Below are 22,681 nucleotides of genomic sequence, written 5' to 3'. Positions count from 1 at the left end.
TATACTCCGCAAGCCACCCAACGGGGTGTGGCGGAGGGCACTTTACGTGCCACTGTCATTACCTCCCTTTCCTGTTCCAGTCGCGTATGGTTCGCGGGAAGAACGACTGTCTGAAAGCCTCCGTGCGCGCTCTAATCTCTCTAATTTTACATTCGTGATCTCCTCGGGAGGTATAAGTAGGGTGAAGCAATATACCTCATCCAGAAACGCACCCTCTCGAAACCTGGCGAGCAAGCTACGCCGCGATGCAGAGCGCCTCTCTTGCAGAGTCTGCCACTTGAGTTTATTAAACATCTCCGTAACGCTATCACGGTTACCAAATAACCCTGTGACGAAACGCGCCGCTCTTCTTTGGATCTTCTCTATCTCCTCCGTCAAACCGATCTGGTACGGATCCCACACTGATGAGCAATACTCAAGTATAGGTCGAACGAGTGTTTTGTAAGCCACCTCCTTTGTTGATGGACTACATTTTCTAAGCACTCTCCCAATGAATCTCAACCTGGTACCCGCCTTACCAACAATTAATTTTATATGATCATTCCACTTCAAATCGTTCCGCACGCATACTCCCAGATATTTTACAGAAGTAACTGCTACCAGTGTTTGTTCCGCTATCATATAATCATACAATAAAGGATCCTTCTTTCTATGTATTCGCAATACATTACATTTGTCTATGTTAAGGGTCAGTTGCCACTCCCTGCACCAAGTGCCTATCCGCTGCAGACCTTCCTGCATTTCGCTACACTTTTCTAATGCTGCAACTTCTCTGTATACTACAGCATCATCCGCGAAAAGCCGCATGGAACTTCCGACACTATCTACCAGGTCATTTATATATATTGTGAAAAGCAATGGTCCCATAACACTCCCCTGTGGCACTCCAGAGGTTACTTTAATGTCTGTAGACGTCTCTCCATTGATAACAACATGTTATGTTCTGCTTGCTCCCGACAGCCGACTCGTGTGACGTGTTTTCGGTTAAATGGGCAGCGGCAGAGACTCACGAGTGGAGTCCCCAGAGCGTACGGAGTGTTCGAGGATGACGTCTTAGGACCCAATGGCGATTTTAAAGCGAGTATATGGAGCTCGTTTCTGGTCTCTAGCCGGTACAGGGTATCATCCTCTCGTTCTTGCGTTACATATTCATTAATACCAACAACGACACACCAAGTGAGGTACTAAAACAACCTAACCAAAATAAGCAAAGACACAATCAGGATAATTCCTCTTTATCAGTTTTTTAAAGGTTTATCAGAAATCTTTGGATGAAAGAGTAGTAACATAGTTCACCACAAATAATTTGTTGTCGCAGTAGCATTTTGGTTTCAAAAACGAATCATCAACACATTTTATTCTTCTCTGAGAGAGACACTTGGGGAAACAAACGGTGAATTATAGACGGTAGATAAAAACTTTGATTTACCAAAAGCGTTTAATGGTGTGGACCACGCCGTATTTTCTACAGCTTGGGTCACAAGGAACTAGAGAAAACTCTGACCAAAGATTGTCTTTCAATCAGAGACGTAGCTGAAGTTTGTCCTGTAGTGTCAATAAACAGGGAACAAACTTGTACCCATCCAAAGGGTTAAAACTGGATATTCTGCAGGGTTCTGTTCTTGGTATCCAGATTGATGAACTGAAGTTTTCTCTGATGTTTCTGGATATATGTGCGAATGAGCCGGATGATCGATCGATGGAACTAATTACACATTTTTGCTCACGCTTGATACTGAGTGTCCCTAAAAGTATCTCGGATCCAGCATCAAATTCTATCTCGGTGGATTTGAGTTTCTTGTCTACGACGAAAAACACCGTAGGAGATGACAAAGGAAGGAAGAGTTGAGTTTAATGCTCCGTCGACATGTAGGACATTAGAGATGGAGCACAAACTCGGATTACGAAAGTACGGGGAACGAAATCGACGAGGCACTTCTCAAAGGAACCATCTCGGCCTTTGCTAGAGCGATTTAGGGAAATCACGGAAAACTGATTTCTGGATGGCTAGTTGAGGAAATGAACCGTCGCCCTCCCGAATGCGAATTCACTGCACCGCCTCGTTCGGTCGTGAGAGGTACTTTCGATATCCGACGTATGTGACTGTCAGTAGGCCACCCATCATTCGTAGCAACATTCAGTCTCTTGAATGCAGTCAGGGTGACGTGAAACTGCTTACAAATAGCATCTAACCCAACCAGTGCCCAAGAACAGTGGTCACATTGGAGCTGCGATATGGGTAGGTCCGCTCTGTGTGTTTCGCTACAAGGATTGAAAGTTCCCTTTCAGAACTGAAGCTGCAACTTTTGTAAAGTCTCGTCGCTACTGCTGTGAAGGCCGAGTTGTGAGTTCGTTAAACGGCTTCTGGTTCAGTACACCGCTAAGACAATTTCCCCTGCCATTATTACACAGCTATGTCCCAGGGTCAGGTAACAGGATAGGAGAACGAAGGTTCTTCAACACTCCAACAAATTAGTAATAAAAAACAAATGAGTTATAAGGTTGACTTGTCGAATTATTAAGTCTGCAACATTGCTTGTCATATAACACAAAAAACCCTCAATGGCTAAGTGCAAATAATCGTAGGTAAACTTCACAGTGCACACCAAATGCTGTTTACAAAAACTGTCTGTTCAATTCTAAGAGTTCACGAAACGACGTTTCCTGTCTAAGTCAGCCCTGTACGATGATCTATAACCAAGTAGGCGAGAGCTGCTCTTCTATCTCCCGGGTAGGCTTCTGCCCGTCGTCGTCCGGTTATTGATAGGATTGTACTCGGCCGGTAATTGGCCGAGGCGAAGTCGACATCTTCATCCTTAACGCCGCCCGTGGCGCGGATGGAACTCGCGCAAGTGGCGAGTCTCTACGACACAGGCACCAGCTCACATCTTTGCGCCCGTGGTGCTCTTGCCCTGACTGTGTCTTGTTCGAGCGACACAGCAACAACGCCTACGAAAGTAGTTTGTGTCAAGGAACGAAAGGTCGTACTGATTCCCTGAAGTTACTGGAACATTCGCTTTGTTGCGATTTGCTCACTGTTGGACTCGCTTGAGAAATACGACAGACGCAGAACAGCTCGCAGTGTTGTTGAAGGAGGGAAGTAAAAGGAACAGAATATGATAGTTATATGCCAGTTATGTGAGTTTTTGCCGGTTTGTGTTGCAATATAGATTATTACACTCGAAAACCTCAAGAAATCTCAGTTGCCATGATTCTCGGTGGTTCGCGTGCAGGGAAAGTGTTTGCGATGTTGGGTTACAGGCAACGTGAAAGAGAGAAAGTGGAGCTCGTTTGCTAATAAGCAGCGCACACATAAGTACCAGCTGCCCGCGAGTGTGGTCTCTTCTTAGCTGAAAGTGAGCTGATAATGACAGACCGCTTACACAACTAGTTTTTAAAGTTAGCATTGAAGAATTATTATGGAAACAAGAAACATTTCGGAATCAGATCCGATACACAAGTTTATCATGGTTTATTGTATTTGTCTGGTGTGTTCCACGTGTTGAAAGAGTAGGTTATTGAGATAATGACAAGACAAACATTCTCAAGGATGCACAAGGCTGGAGAATTGATTACAAATATGTAGCAACTGTAAACATTAATACTAAAAATTTAATGCAATTTTTCGGGAATCAGCGTTATTAAAATTTAATACTGTACAAAAAGCATAAATATGTACAAAAAAACTAAGGAAGATTGGACATGAAGAAAATAAGCAAAGGAAAGGTATCATAGTGCCATGTCGATCGTGAGAGTGTTACATACGGAGCAGACGCTTGGACTGCACAGAGATGGGAGTAGAAAGTTATTTTGTACTTTTCAAAGGAACGCTCGCGGCATTTGCAGAGTACGTGATGCTGAATGTCCGAATTGGGAGTTGAACACTAGTGCTCTCTAATGATAGTCAAATCTGATAATCAATGCACGACCTCATTCGTTGAAATAGTGAATCTGGTTTGAATCTTACGCGACCTACAGTACAAGGCAAGATATGTAAGTGATTTACCTTATGTTGAACGCCAGATATAGGCTATTTTTACTTCCCTCCGTTATATTTATTATATGCAATTATAATCATATTTTATTAACAAATTGTGCCTCCATGGACCGACACCGTTCCACTGATGTCGGATGATTCAATTTTATCGGTGGCAGTATCTACCGACACCGCTAGGGGCTGCCACTGTGAAAGACACACACAGCGGAGTCTTGGACCCCAGTTGGAAGGCACATCACCTACATATATACCCTGCAGGGGAACTTGTAGTGTGTGGCGGAGGGCACTTTATCTACCACTGTCAATTGTTCACATTTATCGTCGAGGATTGCCGATGACATTGTAATTATATCAGAGACGGCAAAGGACTTGGAAAAGCAGTTGAACGGAAGGGACAGTGTCTTGAAAGAAGGATGTAAGATGAACATCAACAAAACCAAAACAAGAATAATGGAATGTAGCCGAATTAAATCTGGGGAAGCTAAGTGAATGAGATAGGAATAATCAGATTAGGAAACGAGACACTTAACGTAGTAGATGTATTTTGTTATTTGGGCAGCAAAATAACTGATGGTGGTCGAAGCACAGAGGATATAAAATGTAGACAGGCAATGGCAAGGAAAGTATTTCTGAAGAAGAGATATTTGTTGACATCGAATATAAATTTGAGTTTCAGTAATTCTTTCTTGAAGGTATTCGTCTGGAGTGTACCCATGACCGGAAGTGAAACATGGACGATAAGCAGTTTAAATAAAGAGAGAACAGAAGCTTTCTAAACGCGGTGCTACAGATTAGATGGATCGATGACATGACTAACGAGGAAAGTACTGAATAGAATTGGAGAAAAAATAAATTTGTGGCACAACTTGACCAAAAGGAGGGATCAATTGTTAGGACACATTCTGAGACATCAAGCGGCCTCCGATTTAGTTTTGGAAAGAAGTGTGGCAATTAAAAATCGTAGAGGGAGACCAAGAGATGATTATAGTAAGCAGATTCAGAAAGATGTATGTTGCAGTATTTATTAGGAGATGAAGAAGCCTGCACAGGATAGACCAACATGGAGGGTGGCTTCAAACAAGTCTTCGGACTGAAGACCATAACAACAACAACAACAACACGAGATATATGTCGGAGTAAGCAATATTCTGGTTCACTCTCCTAGGATCGTGCACTACCGGAACTTTAAGGACGACGTTAAGGCAACCAAAATTGTTAAAAATATTTTTATTGAAAAATCATTTACTACGTGGTACTAATGTTTCAATTTCTGAAAACTGCATTCTAATTACACCCCTAAGTGTGATAAAACTAATAATTAACAAAATTTGCACTGGACCATGCCCCTGGCTGTTCTGTATTTCCTCAGATTATTTATTCCTGTGGTGCTCCCTTCCAGTTTTGTGCAGTCACAATCTGGGGAATATTTCGGTGTATAGCAGATCCATAACTTCTATAAAAGTGTGTACACGGAAAAACTCAAATTCTAATGAAAGTTACGACTGTGACAGAAAAACCATTCCCCATGACAACATTTGTTTCCACGACTGCTGATGAAATTGCAGCTATGAAGCTTGTTTAATTTTTAACTGTCCTGATCTTGGCTGACAACGGGCTCTACAGATGCTACAATTTGATCCCGGTTCTTTCATACCGTCGATATTGAAGGAAACCAATAACAGGAGAACTGATGCAGCTGAAATTATTGTCACTCAGTTTGAAAATCAGGTTAACCTTAGAGGACAAGTAAGGAAAGGATTGCGTGACGATGAAGAGGAGAATGCATAAGGTTTGCACTAGTTCACACAGATAAGGTAAGGCATAATACAAACACTGTCAAAACTTTCATTCAGGTTTTCCGTAACTTACATTTTGGCAAGTTTATGAACCTTTTCCTCAAAAACCATTGACTTCATAATACTAAAATTTGGCATACAATTTGTCAATACTATAGTGAAGCATTCTGCGGAAGAAATTTTCATTTGCTATAATGATAAGGCACCCGTTGTTGTTGTTGTTGTTGTTGTGGTCTTCAGTCCAGAGACGGGTTTGATGCAGCTCTCCATGCTACTCTATCCTGTGCAAGCTTCATCATCTCCCAGTACCTACTGCAATCTATATCCTTCTGAATCTGCTTATTGTATTCATCTCTTGGTCTCCTTCTACGATTTTTACCCCCCCCCCCCCCCCCACGCTGCCCTCTAATACTAAACAATGTAAGAGAAAAAAATCCCTAACAGTTGGAATATTTTTTTCACAGAAATTTGGAGAGCTGTAAAAATCTAGCAAAAGAAGTTTCCCAGTATTTGTAATAATGGTATATCAAACGACATTAATTTCGTTCAAAAAAGTCACACTCGTACTCACCTTGTAAAAAAGTTTCAAATATTTATAATTAAAAACGTGAATCTTCAATAAGCGCGAAATCATGTATGTACCAATAAAACTTCCATAACAACTGTTCTGAATTTAGTTATATTGCCTTGAAAACCTTGAGCTTTTTCGCGCTCGCTAAATGGATGGCAACGTAACGCACTGGTCTTCTTCGGATCTTCTCTATTTCCTCCATCAGTATTATCTACTGCGGATCCCTGTATGGCGAGTAACCTTCAAGTACAGGTCGAACAAAGGTTTTGTATACTACCTCCTTTGCGCGTGGTGTAAACTTCCAAAGGATTCTTCCGATGAATCTCAGTCTGGTATCTGTCTTACCTACGGTTAGTTTTATGTGGTACGCGTATTTCCTAATATTTTTTATGGATGTTATACTTACAATTAGGGTTCTACAATCGTATAAACATATAGTAATGGATCTACATTAGCTCTGTCTTCGGAATCAGTTGCCGATCCCTACACCAAAAGTGTCGAGCTTCTGCAGGTCTTCCTCCATTTCATTTCGCTACGATTTTCTAGAGTTGCAACTTCTCTGTATACAACAGCATCATCTGCGAAACGCCTCACGGAACTTTCAAAGTTGTACGCTAGGTCATTTATGGAAATGTGAAAAGTAGTTGTCTTATAATATTCCGTCGGAGTACTCATGTAGCTACTTTTACGAATGAAGATTTCTCTTCGTTTAGGATGAAGCGCTGTTTTCTCTTTGCTAGAAACTTTTCAGACCAGTCACAGCTGGCATGATACTCCGCACGCTTGTATTTTGTTCGTTAGGTGGCAGCGTGGTACTACATCGATTGCCTTCCAGAAGACAAAGAACACGGAATCAATATGGATGCCGGTGTCTACTGTTTACTGAGTCTCGTGGAGGAGGAAGATGGCGAGCCAAGTTCCACAGGATCATTTTTTTCTTTTTTGTTGTCGGACCCCATGTTGATTCTATAGAAGAGATTTTCGGACTCCAGAAATGTCATGATACGTGAGCGTAAAACATCCAAAGTTTTGTGCGTTTGTTCGATGACCTGTGTTGAAATTGGTGATGATCTGCTCTTTCTTCTAATCATTAGGAACGATTCACTTCTCCGGCGACTTACTGTGTAGTACTTCTTGTGTACGTTGTGCTGAATCGTGTTAGTATCACGACATCTCTTGACCTTTCCTAAGATTAATGATTTCAGTTGTTTTTATATCCCGCGGTGCTTTTCGATATGCCATTTTGACTTTTGTCTGATGATTTAAAGGAGGAACCACAATATGATCTTAAGTTTCGCAGAAAAAGCGTTTAGTATTTCGGCCTTTTCTCTCTCATCCTCTATTTCCATGCCATTACGGTCACATAGTGCCTGGACAGATTGCTTCGATCAGTTTCCTGATTTAACATAACACCAAAACAGCTTGGGATGGACTTACTTTTAATTCGTTTAACGCGTCACGCATGGCTCTCCTAATGCTAATTTTGGCTTCGTTCAGTTTCGGCTTTGGCTACGTTTGAATTTACGATGGATGTCTGTTTGCCTTCGCGGAAGCTTTCTAACACTGCCATAGCGGCATGCACGTTCTTATGACCTTCCCTTGGACACTAGAAAAATTATTAAGTATTCCTAGCAGAAAGAACAAACAGACAGGCAGCTCGAAACTTCCCGCTGCAAAATTAATCATAACTACTGTTCCCTCCTCTTACCAGGTCCTCTTTCCTTCCTAGTATTAAAGAATTTAAATAAATTTGTCCTTTGGTGTTACTTTTGAATATGAAAATTGAAACTGATGTTTTCATAAAAAATAAAGTATTTAGCGCTGTGGATCTTAATTACTGGCTTCTTGGCTGAAAAAGAATAACTTATTAATTTTGCAGTAATGCTTGGCGACAAATTTTCGCTTTTCACAAAAGAGAATCTTTCCATTCCAAATGATCGTGTTATTAAATAGGGATTGCACAGTAGTACCTAGCTTTCTAAATCCTAAGTCTTCTACTTGCTTGCACTTTGTGTTGTAATTACTAGGAAAGGGAAGACGAGCATAATATTCACTTCAGAAATGAGAAAAAATTATTTCATAAAAACGTTTTTCTCAGTGCTCAACTATTACATTATATGTTCAGCGTCTTACAAGAGCGCAGGAATAGTTCAAATGGCTCTGAGCACTATGGGACTTAACATTTGAGGTCATCAGTCGCCTAGAACTTAGAACTACTTAAACCTGACTAACCTAAGGACATCACACACACCCATGCGTGAGGCGGAATTGGAACCTGCGACCGTAGCGGTCGCACGGTTCCAGACTGAAGCGCCTAGAACCGCTCGGCCAACCCGGCCGGCCTCGCAGGAATGGTGGTTGTCGTTTCTTTTTTTTTAACAATAGAAGTACACCTCCTTTGAAAATACGTCCTTCCATAGTCAAGCCTACTATCAGAAAAAAATCATTAGTAAAGTCTCGAAATACACAAGTTTGTTAAAAATCACAGAACGTTAACAAACCAAATATGTATGTCAACATCTACATCTACATCCATACTCCGCAAGCCACCTGACAGTGTGTGGCGGAGGGTACTTTGAGTACCTCTATCGGTTCTCCCTTCTATTCCAGTCTCGTATTATTCGCGGAAAGAAAGATTGTCGGTATGCCTCTGTGTGGGCTCTAATCTCTGTAATTTTATCCTCATGCTCTCTTCGCGAGATATACGTAGGAGGGAGCAATATACTTCTTGACTCCTCGATGAAGGTATGTTCTCGAAACTTCAACAAAAGCCCGTACCGAGCTACTGAGCGTCTCTCCTGCAGAGCCTTCCACTGGAGTTTATCTATCATCTCCGTAACGCTTTCGCGATTACTAAATGATCCTGTAACGAAGTGCGTTGCTCTCCGTTGGATCTTTTCTCTCTCTTCTATCAACCCTATCTGGTATGGATCCCACACTGGTGAGCAATATTCAAGCAGTGGGCGATCAAGTGTACTTTAACCTACTTCCTTTGTTTTCGGATTGCATTTCCTTAGGATTCTTCCAATGAATCTCAGTCTGGCATCTGCTTTACCGACGATCAACTTTATATGATCATTCCATTTTCAATCACTCCTAATGCCTACTCCCAGATACGATGCTGCCCTTTCGCAGGCGAAAGCGATAACTCAGGCTTTTTATAATTGAGATATTATCTGCTGCTTCTGCCCCTCAATATTTCACCAAACAATTAAAATACAGTCTTGCTCAACGAAATCGACCCTCCTACAATATAAGCAGAACATTATTATTGGATAATGTCTCGAGGTGTCGCAGCACTCAGTATTATACAGCGGACGACTTGGAAGTCACGTAGACCCCGTGTTGGGTGTTGTCATCACTTACAGTGTAGCTACTGGCCACATTCTTTCGAGGAATTTTGTGTGTCAGTTCTTTCATTAGGATAATTACTGCTGAATGAAAAGTACAGGTTCGTTATAATCATCTTCAGGGCTATTTCTTGAGGTACTGTATAAGGCATCATTAAAAAGTTTCCGTTCGAAGGCGGTGCAGTGCAGAATCGGTATGCCAATCAGCCAAAATCGCCCAGAGTATTGAGGCAATCGTCCCACCGATGCACCACGTGGAAGACAGCCGTTAGGTGAAACGTCTTGTCCTGCTGTGTGAAGAGGTCCGTAACTGCCTGCTGCACATACTATTTATCCTTGAAGCCTTTTTTAAAGAATCTAAGGGAGAGGACAGGACTCTAAGGCGGTTGCTCAAGCGCCTCCCACTTGAGTTGACGTAACTTCTGTGTTACGACATTTTCGATCGGTGTCGTGCTACGTTGCATATACGCTGCGACCCTCAAACAGAAATGTTTCAGTTGTCTCTCATAATTGAACAAATATTTCAATAACCAGTCGCTGGCTGCCGATGTCGCCTACAATTGGTCACTAGCTTGAGCCACACTACACACGAAAACTTTCCCAAGAGATTTTAAGCAGTACTTCGAATGCCACTGTGTGGGAAGCTGTAGTGTGGCAAATTAATTGTTTTCAGCAGCGGTAGGGATTAATCTGCGTGTGTCGCCTAATAAAAAAAGTGGTAGTTGAAAACGTTTGTTTTCGCACGCTTTTCTTGATGACTGTAGGCTGTCTTAAAGAATTATGGAAGACATTTTGTTTTTCAGTAACGTCAAGTGTGCCTTGTACTTTCTTATCGTCTATATTTTGCAAATACACCTTAAAAGCAGAAAATCATTTTTTATTCATTTTTCTTGAAGTTAAGCTAACAGATTTTATAATATGACTTTGTATTCTAGATTGCCTGTAGCAATGTTATCAATAAAAAGCCTTGTGGTTTCCATAGGTGTTAAAAACTTCAATAATTGGTCCAGTCGTCTCACAAATTACTCATAAACACCCGCTGGAGCCCAGCATCTAGTATCTGTTGTGTCAACATTTTTATATTTGTATACTCTTCTAAGTGACAACCCCAACTTCAGCTTCATTTTGTATAGTGATATGTGTTCCCTGAAGACCTATGAATTTTAGCGTCAAAGTGCACACTCGATTCGGCCTCTGTGGCCGAGCGTCTCTAGGCGCTTCAGTCTGGAACCGCGCGACCGCTACTGTCGCAGGTTCGAATCCTGCCTCGGGCATGGATGTGTGTGATGTCCTTCGGTTAGTAAGGTTTAAGTTGTTCTAAGTTCTATGGGACTGATGACCTCAGATGTTAAGTCCCATAGTGCTCAGAGCCATTTTTTAACGGATTAATGAACGAAAAAGAATCGTAGCCAGGCAATCGTTCCGAATGCATGCATATCTAGGACGCCATGAAGCATCAGTAATCGATCACGGCAATCTGCGACGGGCCCGCACAAGTGCAGTCTACGGACAAATCGCAAGATCTAGCGATGGATTGCTGCAACGTAATGATATAATGTATAAGTCGTTAGCATATTTCATAAGACTACCATGATATTCAGAATGATTAATGGGAATCTTTATGCACAATCTTCACGAAGGTAATAGCGGATTAAGGGTCCATTCTCCTCAGTCAGGCTACAAAATAACCGATTTTTACGATTTGTTTTTGGAAAAACTAGTCAAGCAATCAATGTAAATCTCTTTGCACATTATTTATTGATTCATGGATAACATTTTCTGATTTTTTAAAGAAATTCAGTCATCATTAAGCCCCCTACCGAGGAGTTAAAGTTGCTCTGTCCAAAATGAGGTGCGTCTGCCACGGAGTTCATGCAGTCTGCAAATCGAATCTGAATTCAAAAACCAATTATCTTAACCTATAGGACATTGCGCACGAAGTAATACCGCACTTTTTGAGGCGAAGAAATAATAAAATGACGGACATTTGAAACAGAAATGCAGTTTTGTTGTGGTTTTTTTGGTCACGTTTAATGCAAATAACTAATGAATAATTTAAGAAAAAAAATAGCCGATTGCTCCTTGCTGACATGTCCAAGAAGTAAGTCAGCCAAAATTAGAAAGATATCTTTGTTAGTTTGCCCATAATCCATTCCGTCAGCTTGAAAAATACTGCATCAAGAAAAATACTCGATTAAAGATAAAAGTATGACTTCTATAAGATTAAAAATGAATTTGTGTAAAAATTTTAATACTCACAGATAATTTGCTACCCTGCACGGCACACATGTCCAAATGCTGCTGCTCCACAGCAGTTTTCGCATGTTTGCCGGCCGCCCGCGTTTCGCGGGATTCGTGCTGCGCCCGGCGGTGACCAGTCCTGCAGGCGATCTTGTCGCGATCAATGACGTATGTTTCAGCGTGGTATCCAGCATCGACTCCCACAATTTTCAGTACTTTCGAATGGATTTGAAACCTTCATTGAAAATCGAAGCTCCCATAGAGCACCATACTTCAGTTGTTCTCCAGCCTCAATTGATATGTTTTTCAGGAAACTGCCACGCGGCACATACCGACTGGCAGTCACCTGTTCCATCAAATGTTTCACTGAGGGCACCGAGTGTGCCCACATTCGCATCTGCTCTCCGACGCACCACAGGCAGGCCCTACACGTCTGAACTAAATGACGTGTAACTTTGTTCCTACGTGAGGTTTCAGCTTGGGGTTTTCATATGATATTTTACACACTTGTAGCTTCGAAAAAATTATAAAACGAAAAATCGAGTTTTTGAAACTGCCTGAGGAGAATGGACCTTCAATCACATTTGAAGCTGGCAATAAATTGCCGAAATAGGTAATAGGAACATTATAATTCCAGAGCGAACTCGGAAGTAATAAATTAATTTACGAACCGTTACTGGCTGGTCTGCTGCTGGGCTACGTTCTGTCAATGCGCTTCACTCTATCTGTTCCAAAGACATATTCAAGCCGGCGGGAAGAGAAATTATCTTGTGCACCAATGAGGCTGCGCCATTAAAAAATATACTGTAACGTAAAATGTGCATGGAGAGCTGCATCAAACCAGTCTCAGGACTGAAGACCGCAACAACAACAACGTAAAATGTATTGATCGCCATCACCAGAGACATCTGGAAAAACCTTATGGTGAAGCCTAGGAGGAAAATCAACGCTAACAAGAACCAAGCAATTCTGTTCACAACTAGGCCAACCTCCCCAATTCCCAAATCACAATCGACGGCAAGGGCTTGAACTACTGTGACTCAGTAATACACCCTGAAAAACCAAAGAAACTGGTTCATCTGCCCAACATCGTTCAGGGCCCCTGCGAGCATGCAGAAGTGCCGCAACACGATGTGGTATTGACTCAATTAATGTCTGAAGCAGTGCTGGAGGCAATTGACACCATGAATCCTGGAGAGTACTAAGGGGTGGAGATCTCTTCCGAAGAGCACGTTACAAGGCATACCAGATACCCTCAATAATGTTCTCGTCAGGGGAGTTCGGTGACAAGCGGAAGTGTTTAAACTCAGAAGAGTGTTCCTGGAGCTACTCTGGACGTGTGGGATGTCGCATTGTCCTGCTGGAATTGCCCAAGTCCGTCGGAATGTACAATGGACATGATCGGATGCAGGTGATCAGACAGTATGCTTACGTTCGTGTCACCTGTCAGAGTCGTATCTAGACGTATCATGGTGCCCGTATCACTCCAACTGCACACGCCCCTCACCACTGCCGGCCGTTGTGGCCGAGCGGCTCTAGGGGCTTCTGTCTGGAACCGTGCAACCGCTACGGTCGCAGGTTGCCTCGGGCAAGGACATGTGTGATGTCCTTAGGTTAGTTAGGTTTAAGTAGTTCTAAGTTCTAGGGGACTGATGACATAAGATGTTAAGTCCCATAGTGCTCACAGCCATTTGAACCCACACCATTATAGAGCCTCCACCAGCTTGAACAGTCTCCTGCTGACATGCAGGATCCATGAATTCATAGGTTGTCTCCATACACGTACACCTCCATCCGCTCGATACAATTTGAAACGAGACTCGTTCGACCAAGCAATATGTTTCCAGTCATCAACAGTCCAATGTCGGTGTTGAAGGGCCCAGGTGAGGCGTAAAACTTTGTGTCGTGCAGTCATCAATGGCACACGAGAGGGCCTTCGGCTCCGAAAGCCCCTATCGATAATGTTCGTTCAATGGTTCGCACTCTGACACTTGTTGAAGGCCCAGAACTTGAATCTACAGCAATTTGCGGAAGTTTGCACTTCTGTCACGTTGAACTATTCTCTTCAGTCGTCGTTGGCCCGTTCTTGCAGGATCTTTTTCCTGCCGTAGCGATGTCGGAGATTTGATGTTTTACAGGATTCCTGATATTGACGGTACACTAGTGAAATGGTCGTACGGGAAAATCCCCACTTCATTGCTACCTCGGATATGCCGTGTCCCATGACTCGACTATAACACCACGTTCAAACTCACTTAAATCTCGATAACCTGCCACTGTAGCAGCAGCAACCGTTCTAACAACTGCGCCAGACACTTGTTGTCTTATGTAGGCGTTGCCGAACACAGCGCCGTATTCTGCCTGCTTACATATCTCTGTATTTGAATACGCATGCCTATACCAGTTTCTTTTGCGCTTCGGTGTAGCTAGGGCAGCATATGCAAGAAATTGAAATGGAAGACGAACACAACCAGTGCGGTCAATAAGTGTCATGGCCTGTATCAATTGTGCCACATATTATCAGAAGATGCTAAACTAAGTAACTGAAGTGGCATAGAACTCCTGGCCGTCGTACGTGGTTCGAGAGTACGGCCAATGACTGCTGAGGGTTCTCACCTGAAAAGACTGCATGCTCTGCAGGACAAGGTATTTCGAGTTATGACGGACGCTCCTTGGTACACTCTCAACACGTACGTTAGACACAACCATACCTCTACCACACCTTACAGAGAAAATCAGATTGTATATGAAAAACTTCTTCACACCACAATCTCATCAATTCACCAGACCAAGAACCACTAAATTTTGCTTGTCTTTCGCTTATAAATGTTTATAAACATGTATTTTTTAAATGATGATGAGTTAAATTTTGCCAGCATTCAATTACTTTTAAATATTAAAACTTCCTGGCAGATTAAAACTGTGTGCGGGACCGAGTTCGAACTTGGGACTTTTGCCTTTCGCGGGAAAGTGCTCTACCATCTGAGCGATCCAAGCGCGACTCACGTCCCATCCTCACAGCTTTAGTTCCTCCAGTACCTCGTCTCCTACTTTCCAAACTTCACAGAAGCTCTCCTGCGAAACTTGCAGAACCAGCACTCCTCGAAGAAAGCTTCTGTGAAGTTTGGAAAGTAAGAGACGAGGTACTGGTGGAAGTAAAGCTGTGAGGACGGGGCGTGAGTCGTGCTTGGGTAGCTCAGATGGCGCCAGCACGGTAGCGCAGCGTGTTCGGGCAGAGGACTGCTCGCCCTCTGTAATAAAAAAACTGAGTAAAGGAATCAACGATCAGCTTGAACGGATGTCTTGTGACGTCCACCCAGACCGAACGCAACGAACAATACCGAACAAAGTGGAAGAAGAAAAACAAAAACAAAAAAAAGGAGGTAGAACAGTTGCCCGCGAAGGCAAAGGTCCCGAGTTCGAGTCTCGGTCCGGCAAACAGTTTTAATCTGCCAGGAACTTTCATATCAGCGTGCACTCCGCTGCACAGTGAAAATCTCATTCTGGACTTTTAAATATTTATTGCGCCGGTGGCGCCGAAACAGTCAATCATATGGTTTGAAATACGTGAAGCTATTGATTTCACACTGCCACGTTTTGATTATGTATAGCTGAGGGCGGCAGTGGTGTGACAAGCTAACTGATTATATTTGTTATGTACATTTTAGAGAATTTTGTGTCAAAAATTTATTTTTAAAGAAATAACTAACTACTTGTAAATATCTTCCGCGGTTTCGTAAGGAGAGAGGACCACTGATTCAAAGCTGCTGTTATTGTAACTTTAAATATTTGTTGTAACATTCTTTGTTTTGTAACTGGTCTTCAGCATTCAATTTTGTTATCACTTTTGGTGAACGGCTGTATCTCAAATGTATATATATGGTTGAATATTGCTATTTTTAAAATTTGCCTGAAAGCATACAGTAGGATAAGAGATTTGTTGTCTTATGGGCAAATGTGATGCAATATATCTGGAGATTAAGCTGTGCTTGCCGCAGTGACCGAGGGGTTCTAGGCGCTCAGTCCGGAACCGCGCGACTGCTACGGTCGCAGGTTCGAATCCTGCTTCGGGCACGGATGTGTGTGATGCCCTTAGGTTAGTTAGGTTTAAGTAGTTCTAAGTTCTAGAGGACTGATGACCTCAGATGTTGAGTCCTATAGTGCTTAGAGCCATTTGAACCATTTGATTAAACTGTGTTATGGTCAGCTATGGCGAAATCGCTATTACTAGATGTGTAATGTTCAGATTCCTTTTCCACGATGAACTAAAATTATGTCCAGTAAAACTACCGGCACGCTCAACTCCCCACGCCCCACACTCTCTGTCCTACCATCATCTATGGCACATTCTTAAGTCAAACGAGAATAATCCCCTGTGGCTCTTCCGTTTTCGGCTATATGACAAGTACACCTACAGAAGTTACGTGAAGACGTGATCGCAGATGTGCTCAGCGTGGTCACTTTTCGGTTGCAGCGTACTTCACGCGCGGCGACTACAACATCCTGATCGTGGACTACTCGACGCTGGTGGTGGAGCCGTGCCTCAGCCAGATCGAGTGGTCGCCGCGCTTCTGTGCAGAGTGCATCGCGCAGCTGGTGGGCTACCTGGCGGCGCACCCGCGCGGCGTCCAGCCCGACAGGCTGCACCTGCTCGGCTACAGCGCCGGCGCGCACATCGCCGGCCTCGTCGCCAACTACGTGCCGCCGCCCAGCAAGCTGGGCCGCATCACCGGTCAGTGCAGCTAGCGCAAAATAACGCAAAACCGGCACGCGAACGCATTCTCGACGCTACTGCTGCGCTAGCGCACCACGTTGACATTCGCTACCGGCTTGCATGCTTCGAGTGTTCTCGTTGCTGTCTCTTTGCTGCACAGGACAGCAATGCAGTCTTCCCGCACCACAGGTGCAGGAAAAGTTCTTCACAATCAGGCCATGTGATTACGAGGGTGGATTGATAAGTCTGGTAAATAAGTAAAACAGGTATTTTCATAGACACTTCACATTACTACTCGACATAGTGTCCTTTTAAGGATATACGCGTGATCCAGAGGTCCTCCAGTTCTTTCACGCTATCGAAAAAATACACTACTGGCCATTAAAATTGCTACACCACGCAGATGACGTGCTACAGTCGCGAAATTCAAGCGTCAGGAAGAAGATGCTGTGATAAGCAAATGATTAGCTTTTCAGAGCATTCACACAACGTTGGCGCCGGTGGCGACACCTACAACGTGCTGACATGAGGAAAGTTTCCAACCGATTTCTCATACACAAACAGCAGTTGACCGGCGTTGCCTCTTGAAACGTTGTTGTGATGCCTCATGTAAGGAGGAGAAATGCGTACCATCACGTTTCCGACTTTGATGAAGGTCGGATTGTAGCCTATCACGATTGCGGTTTATCGTATCGCGACATTGCTGCTCGCGTTGGTCGAGATCCAATGACTGTTAACAGAATATGGAATCGGTGGGTTCAGGAGGGTAATACGGAACGCCGTGCTGGATCCCAACGACCTCGTATCACTAGCAGTCGAGATGAAAGGCATCTTATCCGCATGGCTGTAACGGATCGCGCAGCCGCGTCTTGATCCCTGAGTCAACACTTGGGGACATTTGTAAGACAACAACCATCTGCACGAACGTTTGCAGGAGCATCGACTATCAGCTCGGAGACATTGGCTGCGGTTACCCTTGACGCTGCATCACAGACAGGAGCGCCTGCGATGGAGTACTCAACGACGAACCGGGTTGCACGAATGGCAAAACGTCATTTTTTCAGATGAATCCTGGTTCTGTTTACAGCATCATGATGTTCGTATCCGTGTTTGGCGACATCGCGGTGAACGCACATTGGAATCGTGTATTCGTCATCGCTATACTGGCGTATCACCCGGTGTGATGGTATGGGGTGCCATTGGTTACACGTCTCGGTAACCTCTTGTTCGCATTGACGGCACTTTGAACAGTGGACGTTACATTTAAGATGTGTTACGACCCGTGGCTCTATCCTTCATTCGATTCCTGCAAAATCCTACATTTCAGCAGGATAATGCACGACCGCATATTGCAGGTCCTGTACAGGCCTTTCTGGATATAGAAAATGTTCGACTGCTACCCTGGCCAGCACATTATCCAGATCTCTCACCAACTGAAAACTTCTAGTCAATGGTGGCCGAGTAACTGGCCAGTCTGTACTCCAGATGAACTGTGGTATCGTGTTGAAGCTGCATGGGCAGCTGTACCTGTCCAAGCTCTGTTTGACTCAATGCCCAGGCGTATCAAGGCCGTTATTACGGCCAGAGGTGGTTGTTCTGGGTTCTGATTTCTCAGGATCTATGCAACCAAATTGCGTGAAAATGTAATCACATGTCAGTTCTAGTAAAATATATTTGTTAATGAATACCAGTTTATCATCTGCTTTTCTTCTTGGTGTAGCAATTTTAATGCCGGCCGGTGTGACCGAGCGGTTCTAGGCGCTACATTCTGGAATCGCGCGACCGCTACGGTCGCAGGTTCGAATGCTGCCTCGGGCATGGGTGTTTGTGATGTCCTTAGGTTAGTTAGGTTTAAGTAGTTCTAAGTTCTAGGGGACCGATGACCTCAGCAGTTAAGTGACATAGTGCTCAGAGCCATTTGAACCATTTGAACCAATTTTAATGGCAGTAGTGTACTTTGACAAACTCTGCTAAATATTTGTTGACTACAATTATCACTTCCCCATTTGATGAAAATTACTTCCCAGCAAGCCTAAGTTTCAAGTTAGGGTACAGGAAGAAATCACTTTGGAGCTAAGTCTGGTGAATAGATTGGATGAGGAACCAGGTCAGAGCCTATTTCATGCACTTTCGCCATTGTTATCGCTGATGTGTGGGACGGCGCCATATCCTGGTGAAAAGGCGCTTTTTCGCCTGCCAACCTTGGTCTTCTTTCAGCCAACGCAAGTTTAGAACTATCCAAAAATGAAGCGTAATGGAGTTCAACTATGGTTCTGCCTTTTTCTAAGTAACCTAAGAAAATTATTCCCTGGGATACGTACCAGCTGACTGAAAGGTCTTTGCCTTCTTTGATGCACTTTCACGAGTCTTTGTCCATTGTTTTGACTCCCGTTTCGACTACCGTCTTCACTCTAATGTGAAATGATCGATCCAAATTTCATCAACAGTCACCGATCGGTACAAAACGTCTTGCGGACTGCAATCAAACATCGCTATACATTGTGTTGAAATGTAGTGTCCCATGTGCTTCTGTTCGATTGTGAGCATTCGTAGCACCCAGCACACACGCAACTTTTTCATAGCCAATTCTCCGTGCAGGATATTATGCACTCGCCCAGTTGAGATGCCTTCATTCTCAGCATTTTTATGGAATTTTATTCGTCGGTCTTGCACTACCGTGTCATGGATTTTGACAGTGATTTCCTCTGTGGTGACCTCTGTTTGACAGCCGCGCTTGGTTTCTGCTGCCTGTCCATCCAAGTTTAAATTCGTACACTGTGCAGTGTTGATATTCTTAATACGATCCTTGGAATAATCAAGCTTACCAAACGTGAAGCCGCAACAAAAATGTTCCGTTCATTCGTGGTAATTTACGACTTATGAAACCACCCAATGCAATGCCATTAAATTTTTGTAGGAAAAGGCCAACGGGGATGCATAAAGCTGATTTAATGCTGTGGGTGAGAAGGTTGCGGCAACTTCAAGATATTCAAATAATTCAATACGAGTGAAGGGCATATTAAGGAGGAGGGAAACATAGCTACATGTACTTCGTAAGGCCTCATTGTTTTGGAAGGATGTAACCCCCTCCAAGCAGGTTATTAGAGGATTTTCCACGTGACACATTTTCTTTATTTTACATTGTCTGTATCGTAGTAAGTGATCTTTATACTATGCCTCTTTATTGTTTTATGAAATCCTCTTCTGCAAATCCATTCTTGATCTTCTTCTGGTTTGGTTGACTAGTTATTTATGTGACTATTTATTTTTCGGTGCTCTAGTGAGAAACTGTAGACGTTTACGTTTCTCGAATTATTAGTTGTGATAACACAGCTTGTTAATACAATCGCTTGCAGTCTCACTAACTGTAGCTTCAAAATTCTGTGAAATACATACGTGGTGGTCGCACACGACATAACCTCCACCACGACCGATGTTGCCTTCCCTACCACATCCCGTACACAGACACGGGCCGGGGCAGGTAGATCGATGTCAACTACCTGCATGCGAAGTTAGTACGAGCGTATGCTGAAAAGTAATTCCTCAGAATTTGTGTGAAAATTCTGGAAGCTTTTTAAATAAAAGAAACGTTATTAACATTCTACATTTTTATTCTACGTCTCTATACATTTGCTGCCTTTCGCCGCTAGAGTGCTCCGAATTTTAGCTTGTAACATGCCGGTTTGCAACGTAGCCATGTCGGTGTGTAAAAAACAGCGTGCTGTAATCGAGTTTCGAATTCGAAGAGTTCGTCCACACATGGATCACTTTCATCTTCAGACGACACACAAGCGCTGCGACACCGGCATCCATCCGACGCCTTGGAGTCACTGTCCTCTATCGTCCTGCATACAGCCCAGACTTGGATCCATACGATTTTCGTCTCTTTCCAGATCTTAAAGAACACCTTCGATGACCTCAGTTTGACAGTGATGAAGCGTTGCAATGAGAGGTGAGACCGTGGCTCCGTCAGCCAAGTCAAACATTCTACAATGACGGCATCAGAAAACTTGTCTCTCGTTTGGAGGAATGTTCTCGTCGCCAGGGTGACTATGATGAGAAATAAACATGTAGACATGAAAAATAAAGATGTGGCATTTACATAACGTTTGTTTCGTTTAAAAAGCTTTAAGAGTTTTAACATAAAAAAATCGGAGGCCTTACTTCGCAGCACGCCCTCGTACAAATTCTTTTTCACAGTGACAGCAATGTTAAATAGAAAATCTAATTGACCTACGTGCCAAAAACTGTTTCTTTTTCCTGTAAGAACAAAGAAACTGTTGAGGGGTAATAATTCAAGCCAATTTCTTATTTCTTCTTTTGTTACATCTTCAGAACAAGAAACATTTTCAGATGTGGCAACAATTATCAGAAAATTTCCAAGTCAGAGAAAATATATTTTTATTTTGATGTCTTTTTCAACACTTGTCATTTTCTCCCCCGAGGAGGAATAGTCGGCAGTTCAAAAGCGTGTGACGCGCGGGATTAGCCGAGCGGTCTAAAAGCGCTGCTGTCATGGACTGTGCGGCTGATCCTGGCGGAGGTTCGAGTCCTCCCTCCGGCATGGGTGTGTGTGTTTGTCCTTAGGATAATTTAGGTTAAGTAGTGTGTAAGCTTAGAGACTGATGACCTTAGCAGTTAAGCCCTGTAAGATTTCACACACATTTGAACATTTTTTTCTAAAGCTGGTTGTGCTCTTTTTGGTCGTTGGGTTATATTTAAGATGTATGTAATTTTTAGTTCTATGGTTCTATCTAATTGCTTATTTAGTCACTGTGACGTACAATTATCTTATGTAGAAGCTTAAGAGAGAAAAGAACGTAATAATAAAACGTTGTTAGAGAACTGCCCAGCTACAAAATAAACATGTATGACACAATCTAACAAAAAAATCTGTATTTGGTTGATTAAATTACGAAAGTAACCGACACCACTGAATACAAATTGCAAATAGGTAAAATTAAATGAAATTATTGAAAAGCGTTAGATAAACACGAAATTACAGCTATGTGATGTGTGATCTAAGTACAGTTCTTAAATAAATTTATACACACCAAGGATAGTGCCTTAGGGAAACACAGTTCCTATCTTGTATTTTTTTAATTATAGATCGACATTACATTCTCAGACTGAGGTTGTAGTATACACTATTTGATCAAAAGCATCTGAACCTCTATTAGCGCACATTAATGTGGGATGTGTCCACCCGCTGAACTCTACTAAAAAGCTAAAAAAAAATGGCTCTGAGCACTATGGGATTTAACTGCTGAGGTCATCAGTCCCGTAGAACTTAGAACTACTTAAACCTAACTAACCTAAGGACATCACACACATCCATGCCCGAGGCAGGATTCGAACCTGCGACCGTACCGGTCACGCGGTTGCAGACTGTAGCGCCTAGAACCACTCGGCCACTCCGGCCGGCAAAAAAAAAAAAAAACTAAACTCTGCTCGAATAGGCCATGAAGGCTCAAAGGTACCGACCGGACGCCGTGTTATCCACAGTTCACAGGCGTCACTGGGGATATGGAGGAGCATGTGGTCAGCGCACTGCTCTGCATGCCTTTTGTCGGTTTACGAGACCGGAGCCGCCACTTATCTATCAAGTAGCTCCTCAGTTTGCCTCACAACTGCTCAGTGCACCCCGCTTGCCAACAGTGCTGGACAGACCAGATGGTCACCAGTCCAAGTGCTAGCTTAGCGCGATAGCGCTTAACTTTGGTGATCTGACGGGAACCAGAGTTACCATTGCGTCAGGCCGTTGGTCCTTGAACTCTACTGGGGACGCATAATGAGATATCTAAATGTCGCAGGGTGTACAGTAGCACATTCTTCCTCCAGGATCGAAAGCAGTGTGGGTAGTCATGTTGGATGCAGAGGTCTGGAGTGAAGTCTACGTTCTAATTCATCCCAAAAGTGTTTGTTTGGGTTCAGTTCCTCACTCTAGGTATGCTAATCCATTTCAGGAATGCTGTTTTCAACAAATCATTGCCTCATAGATGCTACTTAATG

At 43.2% G+C, this 22,681-nt stretch overlaps 1 protein-coding gene across 1 annotated transcript in view; it reads left to right on the top strand.

The window, feature by feature from the left end:
* The window catches only part of LOC124802920 (inactive pancreatic lipase-related protein 1), a 232,246-nt gene that overhangs the window by 177,067 nt on the left and 32,498 nt on the right, over positions 1-22,681 (top strand). The window contains exon 5 of the mRNA XM_047263991.1: positions 16,430-16,687. Coding sequence (XP_047119947.1) covers positions 16,430-16,687 — 258 coding nt within the window. The remainder of the gene's footprint in view (positions 1-16,429; positions 16,688-22,681) is intronic.

Source organism: Schistocerca piceifrons, chromosome 6 (genome assembly GCF_021461385.2).
Source record: "Schistocerca piceifrons isolate TAMUIC-IGC-003096 chromosome 6, iqSchPice1.1, whole genome shotgun sequence".
Taxonomy (NCBI): domain Eukaryota; kingdom Metazoa; phylum Arthropoda; class Insecta; order Orthoptera; family Acrididae; genus Schistocerca; species Schistocerca piceifrons.
This window is presented reverse-complemented; position numbering and strand designations above follow the sequence as displayed.